Source organism: Ipomoea nil, unplaced genomic scaffold, assembly GCF_001879475.1.
Source record: "Ipomoea nil cultivar Tokyo-kokei standard unplaced genomic scaffold, Asagao_1.1 scaffold1043, whole genome shotgun sequence".
NCBI lineage: Eukaryota > Viridiplantae > Streptophyta > Magnoliopsida > Solanales > Convolvulaceae > Ipomoea > Ipomoea nil.
The window spans coordinates 5,711,106-5,732,681 of NW_017617471.1; the positions used below are offsets into that span (position 1 = coordinate 5,711,106).

A 21,576-nucleotide genomic window follows, 5' to 3' on the forward strand; every position below is an offset into this window, starting at 1 on the left:
ATTTAAAAAAAAAAAGAGTTATATCTAGTTTAGTCAAATTAAGTATTACTAATTCAATAGAGTTTTCTTTATGTGAATAATAACTGTACTCAATTACAACTATAACAACCTATAAATGTCGAAAAAGTTACTCTAAACTACAATTATATAATAATTAAAGTAAACCAAACATTCTTTATATAGAGATCAAGTTGAATTAGTATTGTATTATTAGTAACCGTCGAACTTACTTATACCATCTCTAACTTTTTAAGTGTAAATTAAACACTATGGGCTTGGTCGATCTCATTATTACCATCAAACTTATACTATCTCTAACTCTCTAAGCCTAAACACTATGGGCGCGGTCTTAGCAGCACGTACTAAAATATCATAAAATCTTTAATTATTGTAATGAAAATCACCCATTGTTGCGCCAAATATAAATACTCCATCCATCTTTTATACAATTATAAGTATGTCTGTCAAGGTATTCATAATTGAATATAATTAATCTTAAATGAGACAAGAATGAATAATCTCTAGTACAACATTGTTTAATATAATGTTTAAAAAATAATAATAATAAGTGTTGTAGACCAGCCTAGCCTCTTAATTCTCAGTGCCCCTACTACATATATTGTTGTGTTTCCTTACAGTGTAATACTAGAACTAGTAAACGCCACAAATTAGTAAACCAGCAAGAGCACATGGGCGGGACGTCACCGGATGATGCATCTTCCGGCAAGTGCTTCTCCGGCATCCTAAGCCGGATTCTTTGCAGCAGGAGTCTCCCAACCCATCCTTCCGATCAACTCCCCGACCCGGACGCCGCCAAGGCCTTCTTCCACCGCCGTCAAGAATTATCCTCTGTAAATTCCGAGGCCAATAATGGCAGAGCTCCGGGAGTAGTAGCAAGACTGATGGGCCTGGAATCCATGCCGGACTTGATGGTCTCGAAAGGCCGGCCGTTGGGGTCGTTTCTCCGGAGCAGATCAGTGAACTTCATCGATTTCTTGCCTCAGATTGGCCTTACTACAGGGGAAGCCCAACATAGGAGAGTCCGAACATCCATGTCGTTCCGAGAAGCTATTGGGTTCGATAAAGAGAAACACGATTTCCTCGTTCTGTGTTTCGATTCGCGAGATGAGACCAGGAAAGAGGTAATGCCGCCGCAAAAGCATCAGGTCGCGAGTTTTCCAGAAGTGAAGCCCTATAAGGCGGAGAAGACAAACCAGAAGACTCTTGTGAAGAAGAAGTCAACTGAGAGGTTAACGGAGCCGCCGTCAAAGAGGAGTCTTGAAGTCAGCGTTCCAGCTAGGAGGAGGAATCCTAATAACGTTGATGTTAACAGAAAAGAGAGTTTAGCTTTGAAGGAGAAAAGGGCAGTGAAGAAACCAGTAGATTCCAGGAGAGTTTCCATAGAACCAAATCCTAATAGGAAGAAGAAGAAGAGCAGATATGTTAGGAACAATAGAATACAGCCTGAATATGGCTCAATTCTTGATCATCCTAAAAGTTCCCCAGCAAAGTCAGGTAACACATTCATTCAAATCTAATTTTTATCTTAATTTCTTAAAAAACAAGTCACAAAGTACAATTGAGTGGCTGAACTTAAAAAGTATACGATTAAACTATTAATTAAGCAACTGGGTCATTTCTCTTAATTTTTTCCGGTAGAATCAGATCATATAACTTACATGGTATCTATTAAGAATCACCATTTCCTTTGTCATACTGGTTAGGATAAAAATGCAATTGCACAAAAACAATAAATTCAGTAACCTATTTGACTCTTCTTCAACTTCTCTATCTTATTTTTCGCATTCTTTGCAGCAGAGAATTCTGGGAAACTGCAAAAATCTCCAAAGAAAGAACTTCTCAAGCCCAGCAACGCAGTTCAGAAGCATATGAGAACGGCTGACAAGGCGTTCATCATCAACGACCAGGCGCCGAAAACAGTGGAAGAAAACGTTTGCAGAGCGAGGAAACAAGAAACAACAGCTGGGTCTGATGAGAAAACGTTATTAGAAATCTGCAGATTGGCAGAAGAAAACGCGAGCGAGTATTGGTGGGTAGGTGGTGGTGGAGTGTTACGGTTTGATGATTCAGAGGAGATATGCATGCATTTTGGGCAACAAATTTTGGATGTTCTTCTGAACGATGTTGTCGGTGAACTTGTGCTAATGCACAAATCAAGAATTTGACGTTATAACTAATGGAATTTTATATGTGTACAATGTTGTCAAGTACGTACCTAGTCCTTGAAATCTGGGCAGAATTTTAAATAGCCAAACTGGCAGAGTATGAAATTAAAGGTATTCCTCTGATCTCTGGCAATTACTTGTAATGGTAGTAGTGTTCAGAATGATAGTGAGAAGAAAGAGTTCAATGAATAATATTTCTGTTTCCTATCAAGAAATGTTATTAATTTTTTTAGCCTGGCCAAAACACTTCGGCACACTTTTTTTTGTATTATATATAATTCATGATGGTTGAAATTGGTTCATAATTATGTGTGAACTGACCTTAACGGGGAACGTGCAAACTTCTAAAAGATTGCACCGCAAGTTCTGAAAGATTGCACTGCAAGGTTCTCCAGGCATATTGGGAGTCGTAGTGGTGCAATCATGTAATAGTTGTGGTGCGATCCTTCAAAAGTTCGCATGTTCACAGGTTAAGGTTGATTCTCACCAGATTATGATTCGGTTGGAATTTATATACTTAGCTTTGATACCAAATTGAAACATGTGCTTCATCTCAACTAAAAGTCTAAGCTAATAGTTGAATTGCACATTTATGTTTATATATATTATATGCTCAACACATACTTCTATTAAGTATTTGGCCAAGATATATAAATATGGCAGATAATGAGCAAATTTAATGGAAATAAATAATGTACTAAGTACCAAAAAGAGATAGTTAAAAGAAAGTGGTGCAATCTTAATTATTAAGTGTGTTCATGAGAATTAAACTCGTAATTCTTAGGTATAAGAGTCATATTTATCCGTTGCTCCCTCCTTAGTAGAGGAGTCCTCTTACAAAAAGTCAAAGTGTTTTGCATGATGGAGCCCTAGGTATACATGGGAAGAAAATGATGGAAAAGACAAGAATGATAGCGGGACATAGCTAACAGACGCCAACTATTGTATATACTAATTTCTTTTTGGTGTAGTCCAAGATTTCTATCCCGTACGGTGATTAATCCCCTCGCTAAATTGTAGACACATCTATTGCGTGTAACATGGACTGAAAACTTATTAAATTGTGTATATGATATGCTTGGAGGGTTCACTTGCCCAAACTATTGTTACCTATCCAACCTATTCGGCCTTTTTCTGTGCTTGGACTCATCATCACAATAAAGAACGTAACAATCACTGCTGGAAATCTCGCGTTTTCCGTCCAACATTCGTTGGACGGAAAACGCGATATATTGGTCGGAAATAAGGTTTCCGTCCAACATAGCGACCAAATTGAACGTTCGGAAAAACGCTTGTCGGAAATTCCGTCCAATTTTAATTTTTGATCGGAAATAGCGTCCAATATTTAAAAATGGACAAAAATTCCGGACAATAACCCACCATTCTTAAAACGTGAGAATTTCCATCAAACTACATGCGTTGGTCAGAAATTCCAACCAACAATTGGACGGAAATATCGAGAACCGAATGTTGTGACTTTCCTTCCAACCGTTGGTAGGAAAATTCTAAATCATACAAAATGTTTTTATTATTTTTATATTACCATAATTTTATTTCTACCTGTTTTTTTTATAGATTATATCATCACCAAATTAATAAACACACTAAATTTCAAAATAAAAATATATTTAAACATCAAAATTATTTACAACAAAAATTATAGTCATGTCTATAGTTCTTCCAACAATGGACTATTACCATACACCAAAAAAAATCATGAAAATATATACTACTTAATCAATACTAAGTATGCTTGATGCACCCCAAAGCCTCAAAATGCTCGCTGCACCCAAATAAGCCTCTAGATGGGCTGCCTTTCTCTTTACAAACTGCAGGAATTATAATACGAAGCATGTTGCCCATGTTCCCTGCTCATATGAAAGCAAGAATTTATAAGTTATCATGCACACTCTAAGCACACCCGGCAGGGAGTATTCATCAAATAAACTTATTAACAAAGCTACAGGCTATACCTAGAATTCATGCTAGCTTTATTTTTGTTTTTATTGGGTATTGCTCAAGGCCTATAATGGTCTCCAACCCACACTGCTTGGGTATTACTATATATTTGCTATATATCAAATATTAGGAAAAAAAATACTTCGTAATAAACACTTCAGCATTCTGATTTTTACTAAACTTCGAAGTTTTAGAAATATAATACAACTTTTAATTTCCTTCAACTAGGGGATAAAATAGAAATTTCACTCAAAAATCTCTAGACCAATGCTTGAGTATGTAAAAGCCTGTGAGTAAATGGAGATTGAGCAAAACTTACCAATTTCAATTCGCACTTGCATGAGTAGAAAGGGGAAGACACACAGAACCTTAGTGTCAGCCCATATCCCCCTGCAATCTGCATATAACCCAAAAAAAAAAAAAAAAAAAAACATACACCAAAATAAAAATGTAAGGTAAATAAATGCACAATAGCATTTAGTATACTAGTAAAAACGAAGCAAAATAGAATCTCTTAGATACCATAATCATATAAAGAAATGATCATTTTATTCAAGACAATAGAAATATGTATGGCAGAACCTCATAAAATTCCCCACATATTGCAAAGACTAACACACCCACTTTTGGTTGTCAACAATGACATATGTGAATGGTGAATTTCCTCCTTTGGACGCCTGAATTGAAAAGGAATGCATTGCCACTATTAATAACTTGAAGTTCCCAAAACAGTTTATCTCAAAGAAACCAAATTTTTAATACAAAGGACAAACAATATGATCTCCAGCTTTATTCATATCTATACATAGTTGGATAAGTAATAATGTTTACATTCTTCTTAAATCCTCAACATATTATTAATCAAACTTCCATTTCAGCAACCACATTAAATTAAAGTGCATAAGCATAAACAGTCGTATCTTAATTTTAGTTATAGAATTTCACGATATGAAGTTCACCAATTAACCAACGGGGGAGCACTTACAGATAGAATCAGCAGGAGAAAGAGAAAGCCCTTTCTTCTTCTCCTCTTCTCCCAATAGACCTTACTTTCTTGATGCTATAGATGAATGTAAGTTCTCCCAATAGACCTTACTTTCTACACTTCTCCACCACTGTTTCTGAGTTAATCGCATGTGTTGAGTGTATTAAGCAAAATATAGTGAATCTCAGTGCCTGTCCCGACAAGAACAACAATCTTATCCTCATAATTGCAGTTTATAAGAATGTAGAAACAATGCAGAATTTACAGAAACATAAATAGAAAAAAATATAGAATTTGCAGGAAGAAGAAGCAGTTGACTTGGTTTTGCTAAAATACATATGAATGTTTTGAATTGGAGATGCAGGAAGTTATAAATTAGTGCATAAATCTGTACTGTTTTGACTCCATTATTAACCTCTGTTCATGTTGATTTTATTGTTATTTTCCAAATTCTTCAAACTACTTTCCCCCACCCATTAATTAGTCCACTCCTCAAATCTCTCTCCTACTCCCTTCTTTTTCACTCCAATCACCCATTCCTGCGTTTTAGTCTGCAGTAACAAAAGAAAGAAAATCCCCAAAACAAAAACCACCAACTTCTACCAGCAACAACCAACCAAATACCACCACCCATTCCCTTTCCTACATTTGACACTTATCTGCTTCGAGATGGAGAGGAGAATGTCGGCCCGGTCCCAATTTCTGCAAACAAACTCAACAAAATAAAAACCCTAAAAATCTTACTGCCGGAGTTGAGATGACGACGTTCTGCCCTTCTGGCTTACAACGATACGGCAGTTGAGGTGGCGACTGGCACGAGGCGACAGTGGTTCTGCACTTCGATCGCAAATGGTGGCCGTAGATGACGGTGAGTTATGGTGGTTCTCAGGAAGAGATTTCGTTGGAGAGGGTTTGTAGCAAAATTTAGTCTAAAAGAGATTTAGGGTTGCAAATAGAGGTCGTCTGCCAATCTTCTATTTTTCCCACCCAAAGTTCTATATTTCCCGCTTCACTACTTAGTGCCCCACTATTCTAGTATTCCTCTATTTTTTAGCTCAAGTTTTTTAATTTTCGTCCAACAACAATGTTGGACGGAAATTAAAATAGCTACCGTTTTCAATTTCTACCGATGTTTATCGACCAACACTAAAGATTGGACAAAATTTCCTTTCAACACTGGACGTTGGACGAACTTTCCGTCCAACAATCGCGCGTTGGACGGAAATTCTGACCAACTTTCCGTCAATCCATCTTTTACCATAGAAAGTTGAGATTTTTATTAAAATAGCGACCAAATTATAGTTGGACAGAAATGTTGGACGGAAAACGCGAAATTTTCAGCCGTGAATCCCTACTTAATTATTCATGTGTACTAATTGAACTACATTATGCTTGGAGGGTTCACTTGGTCAAGCTATTATATTGTTACATGTCCTACCTATTCGACATTTTTATGTGCCTAGACTTGATTGTCAAACTCTAAGCGATAATGGGTCATAAATTCATTTAAAGTGGCCTTATTATTCTTGAATGCATCTCTAACAACAACTTTAAAACAGTTATATTATATTATTGTTAAATTAACAAGACTTTTATTAGCACCCAAAAAAACAAGACTTTTATTAACTTATAATATCATATGAATAAAAATATAGAGACTTAACCGTGTGGGTTGTCTCAACAACCTTATTGCCTTATACTCTCACCTTTGACCTGCTCTAATACCAAATTTTATGATCAATGGTTTAGCACCACACTAAAAGTTATAGCTAGTAGCGACAACACAATTGCATTCCATATACGTACTCATGTAGACATCAACATTACTTTTGAATGACAAGATGCTGGACTCGACCTTTTAAGTTGCGGTCCAACACTTAGGATCCCGGATATAATAAACCTAAATTATAAAAAAATAATAAATAAATAAAATAAAGCTTTTTTGCTTCAATAGGTTGAGAAAATAATTATGAACAGATACTACATTGTAATAGAGTCAGTATTCCAAAAAAAAAAAAAAAAAAAAAAAAAAAAAAAAAGAACTTAACGCTAAACCATTGGAAGGTGCTGAAGGAAAAAAGTTGTTATTCCCAAAAGGTTGAATCCTTAACCCCAAAGGTCCTCTATGCCCGGTTCTACAGAACATATGGAAAGATGTAAATCATGGTAACTCAGCTGAACACAGAAGTTAAATCATGATAGATCAGAGAAGCTTCTCACTTTTTATTGGGTCTCCTATGATCTCCTCCTCCTCCCTGGATTTACTATATTTATATATGTAGAAAAATTGGTTGGTTTTAGGGATGATAGCGACTTGCAGCCAACTTGTAAAAGTAAACATAGATCTCTCGTCTTTTTCAGCTTTTTTTCTTTTGTACATTTTTCTCAATTTGGTCTTTTGCTCTTTTATTACAAGTACTTAATATTGGCATTTGTTTGTAGTCCGTAATTAATAACTATTCTATTCAGATTGGTCATATAGCTTAATTGGAACATGAATTATATTGCGAAACTTAAACCGTTGAGGTTAGAGGTTTATAATATTTAGTAAAATAAAATTACAAGAAAAAAGTTAGAGTGTGTTTAGTTCGCACACGGAAATCAGAATTCGAATGGGAATCAAATACTTGTAATGGTAATGGGATTTGGTGAAAGTATTTTGCATGTTTGATAGTATGGTAGAATTAGAATGATTACCAATGTTGATATTTGGTTGTGTATGACCCTATAATGGGAATAAATGTTTTAAAAATATAATAGAATCAGAATGAAAATATAACAGAATCAGAATGATTACCAATATTGATATTTGGTTGTGTAAGACCCTATAATGGGAATAAATATTTTTAAAATGCAAAAATTAAAAATCAAAGCCAATTAATTATAATATAATGACATCCAAAGCATTAATATGATGAATAACAAAAAAATCAAAATAAAAATTTAAAAGTACTAATCCAAACTTAAAGCATAGGCTCTTGCAATAATGTGAAGTAGAGTTGTGTGAAATCCTCAAGGATCCTCCAATTTGTGTGGAATGATGGATATATGTTAAATTATCTTAGAGGTAAATTAAGACTTATATGAACTTTTTAAACACTTTTAAATTAGAATGCAATTTGGAGTTGGTGGTGAATTGAATTAGGAGACTAGAGTTAATTATTATATACACTCCAATGTCCTTTTATTTATTTATTATTTTTATTTGTATACTTAAGGTGCTCTAAGTTTTGTTGGATTAATCTTAAACCCACACGATGCTTCTCCTAGAGTCACTGTAAAGGTAAATCTCAAGTCACGCATTCAACCTACTAGTCAGACTTAGTCTTCGTGCGCTCACAAGGGATCCAATACACACCTTCCATCATTTGAGTCTTTTTCCATTCATGTTTTTAGTGAGATTCAAATTCTCACACTATCGTCTTCTGTCGTGACATCAAATCAGGCAACGAACCTTTACATTAAGTTCTGGGGACTCCAAGGTCCTTTTAATTAATTTGCTGGATGAATGTAATCGTGTATGAATGTTGTGAAGTGACAATGGGAGGTTTGAGTTGTGCATATATGGATTATGAGAACAAAATAAAGTAGGTGAATTTTATTTCCAAAGTGTTCATCTAGCATGGTCATGTGCTTGGGGAGCTTATCTATCCTCTTCTAGGACTCCAACTGATATTGTAGGACGACTACATAGGTGTTTGTACATCGAGAATGAAATGCACTTGTAATAGTTGATTTTTTCTTTCTAGGTCCTTCCCACCCGATCATTATTGCGTGGACGGTCCAAAAACAAATAAAGTACATTATTCTAATTCATAAAATATATTATCTTATTTCAGAAATTTTATTATTCTAGCACATAAAAGTATATTATTCTAACACATAAAATACATTATTCTAACTCATAAAATATACTCCCTTTGTTTCATTTTATGTGTCTGGTTCGATTAACGAGGTTTGACTGAAATTATTTTTAATCTAATTTTTCATAATATTAATTTTAGTATTAATATATAAAAGAGTTAATATCATCTGAGGTCCTTCAAGTATAGTGGTTTTGTCACGTTTAGTCTTAAACTTTCAAATTGATCATTTGTGGTCCTTCGACTTTCAAATTTAACCATTTGTGGTCCAAGTTAACCACACATGGTCCTTCAACTATTAAATTTTAACCAACCATGGTCCTTTCAAGAGGACCACGACTGGTTAAATTTCAAAACTTGAAGGACAATGGGTGGTTAACTTGGACCATGGATGGTTAAATTTGAAAGTCGAAGGATCACAAATGGTCAATTTGAAAGTTTAAGACTAGATGTGACAAAATTACTATACTCGGAGGACCTCAGATGATATTAACTCTATATAAAATATATAAATTTAGAAACTACACTAAAAGTACTATTGAACACTAAAAATCAAATTTAAAAATAAGTAAAAAAAAAATACTAAAGATAATAAATAAAGAAGAAAATTTTGATTTGACCAATAAATAGTAAGTAAGACAGATAAAATGAGACAAATAAAATATTATCTTACCCAAAATAATCATTATTATAACACGCGCAAAGCAAGAAATTTTCTTTTTAAACATCAACGTTGTTTTAGAGTGTCATGCACACAGCTAATTTGCACTTCCCTCCGGCATCCTTTTCCTTATGGCTAATTAGTGACTATAATAAATTAATTGGATTTGGGTTCAAAGTTTCAGACCCATTACGTTACTCAACCCTAACCCATTTACATGGGTTTGGGTTGCCTATATATTAGTTGTGGGCTGGATCAGATTATCAAATAATCTACTTAACAATCTTGTAAATCATGGCAAATTATGCAGTGAACACATGCCTACTTTGCAAGGTGGGCACGATTCCATATCCATAATTTTTATATTATAAATTCATAATTTCTATACTGTATATTCATAAAATTTATACTTTAGATTCCAATTGTTGAACTCTGTTTTTACAAATAAAATAATTATATGTTCATAATTTGATAACTATACAGTTTAGAAATTATAAATTTACAATACAGAAATTATGAATTTACAGTACAGATATTATGAATCTGCAGTATAGAAAATATGAATCTACTGTATAGAAATTATGAATCTACTGTATTTAAATTATGAATCTACGGTTTATAAATTATGAATTTAAAGTATAAATTTTATTAATCTACAGTATAAAAATTATGGATATGAAACTCGTGCCCACAGTGCAAGGTGGGCACGTGCTCACAGCATAACGTTCCGTAAATCATGCTTATCCAATTATTTGATCTCAGTGATGAACATTTTAGTATTAAAAAAAAAAAAAAAAAAAACCTGCATCCATGTGATCAAAGTACCCAATTGCCGGCACCGAAAGGGGTGACGTAGTAAGTAAAGCATGATTCTGACACTTAAAGGTCACATGTTCAACTCTTGTTAATATCTTCGTGGTTGAACCCGTCATATAGATCTTTCTAATGTGATTTGCGCATTATTACACATGAACAAGGTTAGTCAATAATATACACCCTCAAGTAATTAATGATTGAGAGTTTTCTTTATTACCCAAAGTGCCCAACTACCTTGGATAGTCATTTAGGAAAATATCAAAAATTACATACTAACATTCAAAGAAGAAGCTTTACCTTCTACAAAAAAAAAAAAAAAAAAAAAAAAAAAACTAATTCCAATTTACTATCCCTATTTTAGTTATATTTTTAAAATTAATATTATTAATACAATTAAATATAGTACATGTTATTATACTACAATCATTCAACCGGTACTATTAGTTCCATAAAAAATAAAATTAAAAAAATCATATGGAGAAAGTAATTACTTTAACGTAGTAATTATTTTGATGATAATGTATATGAATGTTGGTTAGCTTGACAGTGGCAAAACGCGTTATAAAATAAAATTGAATAACATATTTAATATATATTATTAAATAAAACTATATAAATCATAACAAAATTTTTCGCCTATAATTATCAATAATAAAAAAAAAAACCTTAAAATGGTATCGTTTTGGTCCTGGTCCATGTGGACCACGATCCAAAGTAAAATTTGGCCAATGAGGATGTTGGTTGGCTTGACGGTGGTAAAACGTCTTAATTAATTAACCCACTCATCAATTTCTCAAATTTTATGTTGGAATTGATTTCCATCTCATCTCCTCACCGACCCCCAATCCCCCAACAACCTCCGAATCCCAAACAAAGTCGGTTGACCATGCCACACTACTGTTCAACGCAACAGGTGAGGAACCATCAAACCAGCACACATGGCATGCAACGTTTTAAAAAACCAAACGGGAAACTGAACATCACAAAAGTCTTACCTGAAGACTTAGTTTAATTTATTGCATGTAATCATGAGTCTAGAAGGGAGTTGCCTTTAGTCAAACCAACGTTATTTTACATTATCTACAATCGATGCACAGAATATTTGAATGAAAGTTGATCTGTCAAATGTATTTAATTAAGTATGTAGTTGTATCCATTTAATTTGTTTTTATGATAAACTATATGTATATATGTATGTTTACGTAGTCACGTGAATGAACTACTTAAAATTAGCAGGCGGTAGTCAATAATTCCCATGTTATACATAAGTTTAGTATTTAACAATATAATGTTGTCAAACAATATTTAAGTGCTAATCCCCAGTCTTTTGTCATCAAAATTCAAAATGATAAGTATGTACGTATATAACAATTGAACAGTAAACGACCAATAATTTTAGCATGACGGACTAATATTTAAATCTCAAATATTCAAGTTAGTACATATTTTTACGGAGAGGAAAAATAACATTATTAATTTAATGAAATTTACCTCCATTTTTTTTTTAATTAAATAGGATTCAAACTTCAAATTTTAGTGGTCCGAAACACAAACCACATAATCCTATTAATATGAATATTAAAATAATTTTATTAGTTTAATAGACGAGTTTAATTTAATGGTCTAATTTTTATGTATGTGTATAGTCACTAACTTGTGGAGTTAGAGAATGATTTGGGTGGATGAGGAGACATTCGAAGCAAACATTGTATTACTAGTTTTGATAAGCTAAATTTTTTTAAAGAATAATCAAGTGAGGACTAATTTTATCTGTCTATTTAGGATAATTAAGTGTTGGAAAAAAAAAAAAAAAACAAAGATAAGACCAATTTCGTAAATATTATAACCTTTAAGAACTTGTACTATAGATTAAATTGAATTACTTTTTTTTTCTTCTTATTTTTCAGTAATTGATAATACCAGATAAACAGACTAAATTAGTCAATAGATTCTCAAGAGATGCTCAGTTCTCATCTGAGCGCACACATATATATTTAACAAAATTTATGTTCAGAAATTGGATAATAAACAAGTACTGAATTCTTGTACGCAAAGTACATGACATATGCAGCACAGAACGGAAGCAACAATATAATAAATAAACACACGCATTATATTATATTATATATATATATATATATATATATATATATATATATATATATATATATATATATACAGTACAAAAGGAAGAAACAGAGTTTGTTCGGAAAAATTTTCAAACGTTGTTAGACATTACATAAAATAAAATAAAACAAAGGCGAGGAAATAGCCAGCCAAGTCATGGACGAACCTTTGACAAATCTAATACCCTTGTCCTCCAAATTCTGATGCTGACCTGTGTAGGGCTAAAGCAGCAAATTCAAGATCTATCGATGTCACCACGAATCATTTCATTAATTTAATAATTCTTTTAAATTAATCAATCAATTAATTAATTAATTAATGTGGGTTTAATTAATATTTTTTAAAAAAATGTGTCGTGATTTGGCAACTGGCTTAGTTTAGCCCTACCGGTCCGGTCCCTGTGTCTCATCTTCATCGCTTTTGTCAAAGGAGTTGCGGGCGGGCGAAGCGAAAGCGAAATATATGACGATTGAAATTATATTCCATGGGGTCAATATTCCGCGTTTCCATTATATTCCTCTTTTTTATTTTTCTTTTTTCTTTAAAAAAAAAAGTTTTTTGTTGTTTTGTCTTTGATTTTACATTCACTCCATGTTTACTGTGCTGTGTGTTACATTGTATGGAGTATGCCTTTGTCGGGTTTATCTAATAAAAATCAATCAAGTCACCCGTCTAAAAGTTTATCATAATTGCGTAATACATATTAGACAATATCAGACGCCTAGAGAGTAGAGTCAAGATTAAATCACCTAATTGAATACCTAATTTTTGACGAGTCAATCATTATTTTAATTAAAACACGATAGTTTATTGATTACGAAAATTTTCTTTGCCCTTTACGAAAAAAAAAAAAAAAGATAAAAACTTCGTCCAAAGCAAATAGGACTCGCGCTTGATCCTAATGTCTTTCAATAATGTAATTTTGAGTTTTATATTAGTTATTAACTTAACATTGGCATGTCAATAAAGTTTTTATATCTAAAAGCTATATCAAAAGTTTATTAAATAAAAAGATCACATATAAAACTACAAATTAAAAATGTTTACAAAGGAAAACAAATGAGCAAAGAAGAATTTATTTGACCTTCAAATAGGAAATAAATTAAAATGGAAAATAAATGGGCACTTTCTTTTCCGATTAATTATAGATTTAAACCTTTAGAGTGATTTTTTGTGAGCCTGTCTAAATGGGAATGTAATATGTATGATAGAAAATACAGCAGTAATCAATGATATTTATGAGAAAAAGTATAATACTAATCAGTAATAAATTAATTGATTGATTGTTATTTATAAGATAAATTGTAATATTATTGAAACATATTGATTTGTTATTTATAAATAAAAATGTAATATTATTTATGATGAAAAGTGTGACAAATGTAATATTTTTAAATTAAAATATAGTAATTAATTGTTGAAAAGTTACTTATAAAGATAAATGTAATACTTATTATAAGGAATTTAATCCATTGTGCTATTATTCTTGTATATATAATGTTGATTCCAGCGTTTTTTTTAAATTTATTATTAAAAATTGTTTTAAAATGCCAAATTGCCATCCCCATAAGTAGACAACATGATAAATGGATAGTAACCTGCTATTAGATGAAATTGCATACATTTAGGATGTTCACTAGTCTAATTGCATTTCTTTTTTTCTTTTTCTTTTTTTTTTTCGTTCAATGGCATAATAATTGCACTTTCAGATTACATTCAGTGACCAATTTGGACTTTTTATTTTTATTTTTATTTTTTATGTATGAATAGTTGAATACTATTGTGCAAACTTAGTTGCGTAAACATACGAGTTTGTGACAGTGCAGGTTGTGACCTCATAATTAAATACATAACATTGATATTTCAAAATATATTAAAACAATATTGTGACATCAACTTTTACATATATAAATTCAGCTTTCAACATAATATTCATTAAACATAAATTAAATATATAAAATGTTATAATGCTTGTGGCCGTAGCTAATAATAATAATAATAACAATAATAACAACAACAACAACAACAACAACAATAATAATAATAATGATAATAATAATAATAATAATAATAATAATAATAATAATAATAATAATAATAATAATGATGATTTGTTACCATTTCCTTAATTTTTCTATTTAATGAAATAAATTTTTTTTTTATTTAATTGAACCTTTAAAATATTTAAATTTATATTTTTATTCATAAAGATATGTCAGGCTACGTTTATAAACATATTAGCATTGCAAAAGCAAATATTGTGGTTTAATGATATTAATTAATTTTTATCTTTAATTTTAAAAAAATTTAAAGAGCAAATATAAAATTTGGCCAGAATTAAAATATATAAGCATCCAAAATACTTTTTTATAATTAAATCAGTATATGGGTCTTAGGTCTAACTTGGAGGCATTACCACTTAGGTAAGGTCTGAGAGTCAAATTAAAGCAATCAACAGTAACGGTCAAGAGGCGGGAATTAATCCAAACATTTAGTGCAACACTTAATGTAAAATCCGTTGTATCTATAATTAATCCAAACAATATAATTACTACTAGTTGTTGTATCCGTTATTAGCCTAGTATATATATACTTAGCCATTGTAACAAGTGGTGACGCACTCTAAATTTTTACTAAATACAATCACTTTGTTACTCTTAAAGTTCATAAGTTAGTTATCCATCCAGTGTCACATTTGAATAATTCACATAAACATACATTTTTGTAGTTTTACATTTTTCAACTTTATTGTCTTTTTATTTCTTTTTATATCTTTCTTCCTCATCCAATCCAATTCAACAAGAAAGAATTTTGTTAAGCTTCTTAGGTCACATGTTATGTAACAAAATGACAATAATTTGTAATGAACGTATGTATTAGTCCTTGAAATTTTGAATAGACTATTAATTAGCTCCATTTCTTGAAATTAATATTTTCTAGAAATTAGATTGACATTTGAAGCTTGTATATATAAGCAATATTTGACAAGAAAAGAAATAGACAATTATTAATCGAAGTAGCTAGCTATATACATACAAACAACAAACTAAATAAAATAGAGGAGGTTACTACTTGGTGGAATTAGTTGAATAAAAGTGAATGCAATTCAGAAGAGAATGTTTGATCATTTGGCAGAATTAAATATTTGGAAGACACAATTACTTCCAAAAGGCTCGTAACCAAATGAGGAGAAGATATTACATCTCGGCAAAAGAATCAAACGCTTGATTTTCTGCAAAAGATGTTCATTTTGTCTTCTATTGGACAAAGCTAAAAAGCCACATATGCAAAAGAAAGATATTCTCATAAGAGGTTTCTCATTTTTTAAGTAAAATAAAACTCTTATAAAACTAAATACTTCGAAAGAGATAATATATTATAGAGTTATCCCTTAAGAAAAATCTAGCAACAAATGATGTAGATATAAGCTAGATTATGCAAATGTTAAACTTCATGAACTTAGAAGAAACATTGCACGGAAAGACATTTAGTCATCAAAAAAGAAAATGGTCAAACAAAAAATATGTTTCAATGCAAAATTTGTCATACGAAAGAGGATCTACTATGGTATAGTTTGAAACAACATAAAAGACTTTAAGTCAAGATTAAAAAGTATAGGTCGAATCTCATAATTAAGAGACAGAAAAGATGTATATTCTTCTCTAATTCCTAGAAGTATCAGTCAAGTCATATGAGGAATAAAAGAGAATGTCTTCTAAGGAACTAATGAGAAAACTCACATCTAACCATATACATATATATATATAGTGCTATATTCCGAGATTATCAAAAAAATATAACAAATATATAATGCACGCATATGTATGTTTGGAGGGTACCAATAATTGTAAACAATCATTGTACATATGTACTGCCTCAAATTCTAGTGTGACAATATGTACAATCCATAAAATTTCGGATCAATAGCTGTTCGCACAAACAAGGATAACATTTCCCAGTTTCACTGGCACATAAAAGAAGAAGCTGATTATCATAAACATACAAAATGCTACCATTTCAGCAAAGTATTAAATTTTAAATCGTACAATGACACACCAATAAATTAAAAGTTGCAATATGAATTATCATAACTTGTCAAGTAAAATTAAACTGGAAGGTATATACAACACACATAACACTAACAACTAATTGACATAATGAGAAACATTTTTCATCCAAACAATATAATATAATTAAACTAATTTTTTGTATCATTGTCGTTCAACATAAATAGTGAGAGAATACCCCACCAAAAACGAGTTTTACCATTAGAAGTAGTAAATGCACAGTTTTATTTTTATTTTTACAGTGAAAGTTATAACTATTATTCAGCATCAAACATGTGGGGCATGACACCATATGTGTTCAATCCACATAATGTTGGAAATTGACTGCCGGTAATTTTATCCTTTGCTTGGCAATGGAGATAGTGATAATATTGTGCAGGTAAAAATAGAAAGTGACCACCACCTTTGATTCTTAATAATAAATTTTAATAGTGTGTAGCTAGGATGAATCTAGATATAATCTCATTAAATTAGTGTCCACCACCTAATGTACAATGCAGTGGGAGTGATTACTATACCCATTTTAACATCAAATTGACCCTTTCTCATACTCATACAATATGCAGATTTGTCATCTTACACCATATATGCATCATATTGTGTTTTTACAGTACTTATAGAAGTTGACAAAAGTTTCAAGTTATTTCAATGTCTAGATAATTCAAAGTGTATTCTACTTTAGTAAATGTTGTATGAATTATATTATTTTCTCCTCCTAAATGTAATTCTTGACGTGACAATAATATTTTTAATTTAAATTATGTACCTATAAACCCCAATGAATTGGCTAACCCCATTATGAGATTTTAAAAAAAGAATCATATTTATAATCAAATAGAGAAAAATTCAATCAGATACTGAGGAAAGAAAATTTAAGAGAAGTTTATAGATAACTCAAGCTGTAATTTATGAGTTTAGAATGTAGTTTAATGGTAAGACACATTATAGGACTATAAACATATATTCGAATTTTAGACTAAATTTGGATTATAATCCATTATATGTATTTTTTTAAAAAGGTTGTAATTTATGATGATAATGAGATAGAAGAGCAGTAGGAAGGGAAATTTGTCTTCAAAGATCATGGTTGAAAAATGGGCAATCATTACAGAATATGAAAGCAACCTGGCACCACAAAAGGGTCTACCATCTGAGATGTTCCGACACAATACAAATTTGACCACCCATGCATTATATTTACGCGGATATATGGATCAACCACAAACTAACACCAAATTTTGAACCATAATATCATTATTATTAATTGAATAAAATATTGTTGTTGTTGATCCCAAAATTAAAGGTTGAATCCCCGACCCTAAGAGTCCTACGTCCCAGTCCAAAAGAGTATCTGGGAGGATATAAATTAGGGTAACTCAGCTAAACACGAATAAAATGGAAAACACCAAACACCTACATAATAAACACAGATGCGCTCTTGAAGCTAAGCCATATGTTGATTATTTTAAAATTTGAATGGTTCAAGTAATGCCGCCCCTCCTTGCATGCATGGTTAATGCCTTATAATAAGAGTGAGTCTCATATATATATACACGTAAGATATATGGATAAAAATAAATATATAAATACCCAAAATTTATTTGAAGATAATAAATTGATAATACAACAATTGTGCATAAAGATAAGGGAAAGGAAATTTTGATTAATTTTTAGTCTAATATGCTAACTTGCAATGCAAGACAAGTCTTGAAGGACATAGTATAGATACGAAGAACATGATGAGTTCGATCTGTTTAATGTTAGGTGAAAAACAAAGGAACACTTTTCCTTCAAATGTTGAAGAGTTTGGAGACAAACCTCTGAAAGGCTAAAGCTAGCTAGCTTTAGCTTTTTTCCTCCGATGATGATGAATCGCCGCCGCAATCTAAAGTCCCTTTTTGGTTCCTCAGCTCCGATCCGCCATGGATGAAAAAGAAAAACCCTACAAGTCTTCTCTTCGAAGCTTGTTCAACAGCGCGGTGATAAGCGCATCTCTCTTCTCCGCCCTGGCTTCCTCCCTCGCCCTCCTCTGCTCCTCCCTCTCCCTCCACCGCCTCTCCATCATCACCCGCTCGTTCTCCAGCGCCTCCATCGTCCGCCGCCACTCCATCTCCTTTATCCTCCGCTCCTCCTCCCGCGCCTCCACCGCCTTCATCCACTGCGCCTCCATTTGCATCTGCTGCTTCATGAAATCCTCCAAAATCTCCCTCAAACTATTCACCACGTTATTCCCACTCCCCCCGCTTTTCACCACCTTCCTCTTCTTCCGACCACTCTTCGCCTCCCCGTCGCTCTCCTCGTTCTCCTCCTCCTCGTCCGACGATAGCGCCATTCCCGCCTTCTTCTTCGACCCGCCGGCCGTGCTGCTGCCGCCCTCCGCCTCCATCCACAGCATTCTTTGCATCCTCGTATTGAATATCGTTTGCAGCTCGTTGTAATATGGGAACTGCTGTCTCATCCCTTCCGGCTCCATCGTTTCACATCCCTTTACACAAAAAATGAAGCCTTAATTTATTAACAGTTTAACACAACAAATAGACCCACACACATCTACTAATATTAATTAGTTAACATTAACTGTAATAAAAAGGGTTTGAATCTTCGTATCTAATTAAGAATACATCGTAGTTGACCAATGTTTTCTTCCCTAAAAAACCTACCCAAAGACCCATTCATTTTGAAAACAAAACAATTAGAATTTATGAGCGAGTTGGTTTGCTGATTCATTCTTTCTTTATAATTTAATGGTTTATTAGATACGGAGTACTTAGATATATATCCATGGATTCGAATCTAAATATAGAAACATATATATATACAAACCTTGTAACGAGTGACGAGGTTTTTCCACTTGCACTTGCACTGTTCAGCGCTTCGATTGTAACCCTTTTCCTTCATCTTAGAGGCGATGATTTCCCAGAGGAGCTTATTACGTTTAGTCTGCATGAAGGTCGGATCCAGCTCGGCCCGGATGATCAAGAAATCCCTGGTTTCTTGAATACTCCATTGAGGAAACCTATCCGCCACCCCGCCACTCCCGCCGCCGCCGCCGACGCTGGCGTCGACACTCACGCCGCCGCCATACTGGAGATGCGAAACCTGTGGGTGCAACTGAGGATGGTGATGAGGAGGATGATGATGACCCTCCATATCTACGTGCTTGACGATATATATGGCGTTTCCACGAGTTTGGTTGGTGGAAAGAAGACGAAAGATCGAGGAAATGCCGGAAGAAAAAAGAAAGTGAGAGATCGAAAAGAATTGAGGGGAGAGAAAGGGAAAGGGTTTTATATGGTGATGGGGTGGTGTGAAACTGAGGTAGGTGTGAAAATGTCAAAGAGAAAAAGAAACCAAATTTTTTTTATTTTTTCAGAGAGAGAGATGAGACGGCGGTTTGCGTGTTAAGGAATCGGAATAGAAAGAAAGCTCTCAAAAATAAAGATCGTCTTTTTTCTTCTTCTCAGGAGGAAACAGCCATTCCCCGAGTCACATCTCATCTCCCTACGCGTTAACTCATTTCTCTCTCTCTCTCCTCAATTTCTTATTATTATTATATCGGAAAAAGTTTTTAGTTAAAAATTTTCACACTTATTCATATTGCGTTCCCCCGGCGTCACCATGACGAAACGATTGGGTTACACGGCTGTGCCCTGTTTGCCTGTTTGGAAAGTCTGGGCTTCTTTAATACTCCTTTGGATTATAAGAATTATTACAAAGAATTCCCCTCTACAGATTCACAAATTATACCATCCACCTTATAAAATAGATCATTTGAATAACGTTCATTTTTAGATACAATATTTTAAAAAAATTAAACTTTTAATACATTAAAATGAATCTTTGCCAATGACTTTGTGGTTTAGCGGTATGAAATGACTCTCCCAAATGTAAGGTAATGGGTTTCAGCCTCATTACAAACATTGTAACGGATTCAATAGTACTCAAAAAAATAAATTTTTAGTATATTAAAAATAAACATTTATTTATGGTGTAGATTCATTTGTAGTATATGACATTTTTATTTTTAGATAGTGGACTTAAAATGAATAAGATGTGTATTAAAATATAATTACCAATTACATGTAATATACTAAAAATAAACATGTTATATAATAAAAATTCACTAAATATAATCATGGCCCATGGTATAATGATGGCTACGGACTAAAGAGTACGAACTGTGGAATTTCTTTTTACTTTTTTTAAAAAAATAAATAAATACCCAATATTATAATTACGAATATTAAATGAACCATAAATTTTTGAAGTACCTGATTTTAAAGTCAATAAGGTTTTCTTTTCATTAAAACGAGACGTCATTGTTGGGAAAAGCATTTACTTAACATGTGATTAAATATATAAATTCGTAAACTTATATATTTATTAACTACCATATTGATTTAGCCGACCACATCGTAAAGTAATCATATGAAGCAAGGGTAAGTTTTATTACAATAATTTAGTTCAAGTAATGTTATTTTATTACAATAATTTAGTTCATATTGATTAGGATGAGTTTTTTATTTTTTATTTTTTTTGTCAAGCCATGACCCTAACTATAAGAGACACATTTATTTCTTTAAGCATGTATCATGCTCATATTAATCCCTATTCGTATCGAGCCGACCCAATTAAGGGGCAAAGTACTAGTTATATTGATTTTTGCATACGTTAGGGATTGTTTGAGTGATGGAATGTTGGATTCTTGAAAAAATTTTCAAACTATATTTGGTTAATATTGAGATATATAATATTAAAATTAAATATATATTTCTTTAAAAATAATGATTAGAATTAAAAGGAAAAAATTATTAAATATGCTAAGAAATGTTAATAAACCTAAGACTTTAATTTAAAGAGAATCACTTTCAAAATTTGATTTGAAAAAGCATGTTACATTCCTTAGGACAAG

At 32.3% G+C, this 21,576-nt stretch overlaps 2 protein-coding genes and 1 long non-coding RNA gene across 5 annotated transcripts; 1 reads left to right on the plus strand and 2 right to left on the minus strand.

Annotated features, from left to right (window-relative positions):
* Window positions 1-552: 552 nt before the first annotated feature.
* On the plus strand, window positions 553-2,401 carry LOC109180948. 2 transcript variants are annotated; one of them, XM_019330671.1, is made up of 2 exons: window positions 553-1,515; window positions 1,819-2,401. In XM_019330671.1, the coding sequence occupies exons 1-2, from the start codon at window positions 690-692 to the stop codon at window positions 2,184-2,186; spliced, it is 1,194 nt and encodes a 397-aa protein (XP_019186216.1). In that variant the 5' UTR covers window positions 553-689; the 3' UTR covers window positions 2,187-2,401. The 2 variants fall into 2 exon arrangements, with proteins under 2 accessions (XP_019186216.1, XP_019186215.1); XM_019330670.1 differs by having other exon boundaries at window positions 558-1,515; window positions 1,816-2,401.
* A 1,410-nt stretch (window positions 2,402-3,811) lies between these two features.
* LOC109181071 lies at window positions 3,812-6,132 on the minus strand. The gene is made up of 5 exons (XR_002054160.1): window positions 5,875-6,132; window positions 5,131-5,321; window positions 4,728-4,822; window positions 4,465-4,542; window positions 3,812-4,054 (listed from the first exon to the last, which is right to left on the minus strand). It is a non-coding gene; the product is annotated as an uncharacterized LOC109181071 (long non-coding RNA).
* A 12,108-nt stretch (window positions 6,133-18,240) lies between these two features.
* LOC109180882 (trihelix transcription factor GT-3b-like) lies at window positions 18,241-20,098 on the minus strand. Of its 2 annotated transcripts, XR_002054132.1 has the most exons (3): window positions 19,488-20,098; window positions 18,537-19,149; window positions 18,241-18,488 (listed from the first exon to the last, which is right to left on the minus strand). XR_002054132.1 is itself a non-coding variant. In XM_019330585.1 (2 exons), the coding sequence occupies exons 1-2, from the start codon at window positions 19,812-19,814 to the stop codon at window positions 18,607-18,609; spliced, it is 870 nt and encodes a 289-aa protein (XP_019186130.1). In that variant the 5' UTR covers window positions 19,815-20,098; the 3' UTR covers window positions 18,521-18,606. The 2 variants fall into 2 exon arrangements, 1 of the variants encoding a protein (XP_019186130.1); XM_019330585.1 differs by lacking the exon at window positions 18,241-18,488 and having other exon boundaries at window positions 18,521-19,149.
* Between the last annotated feature and the right edge of the window lie 1,478 nt (window positions 20,099-21,576).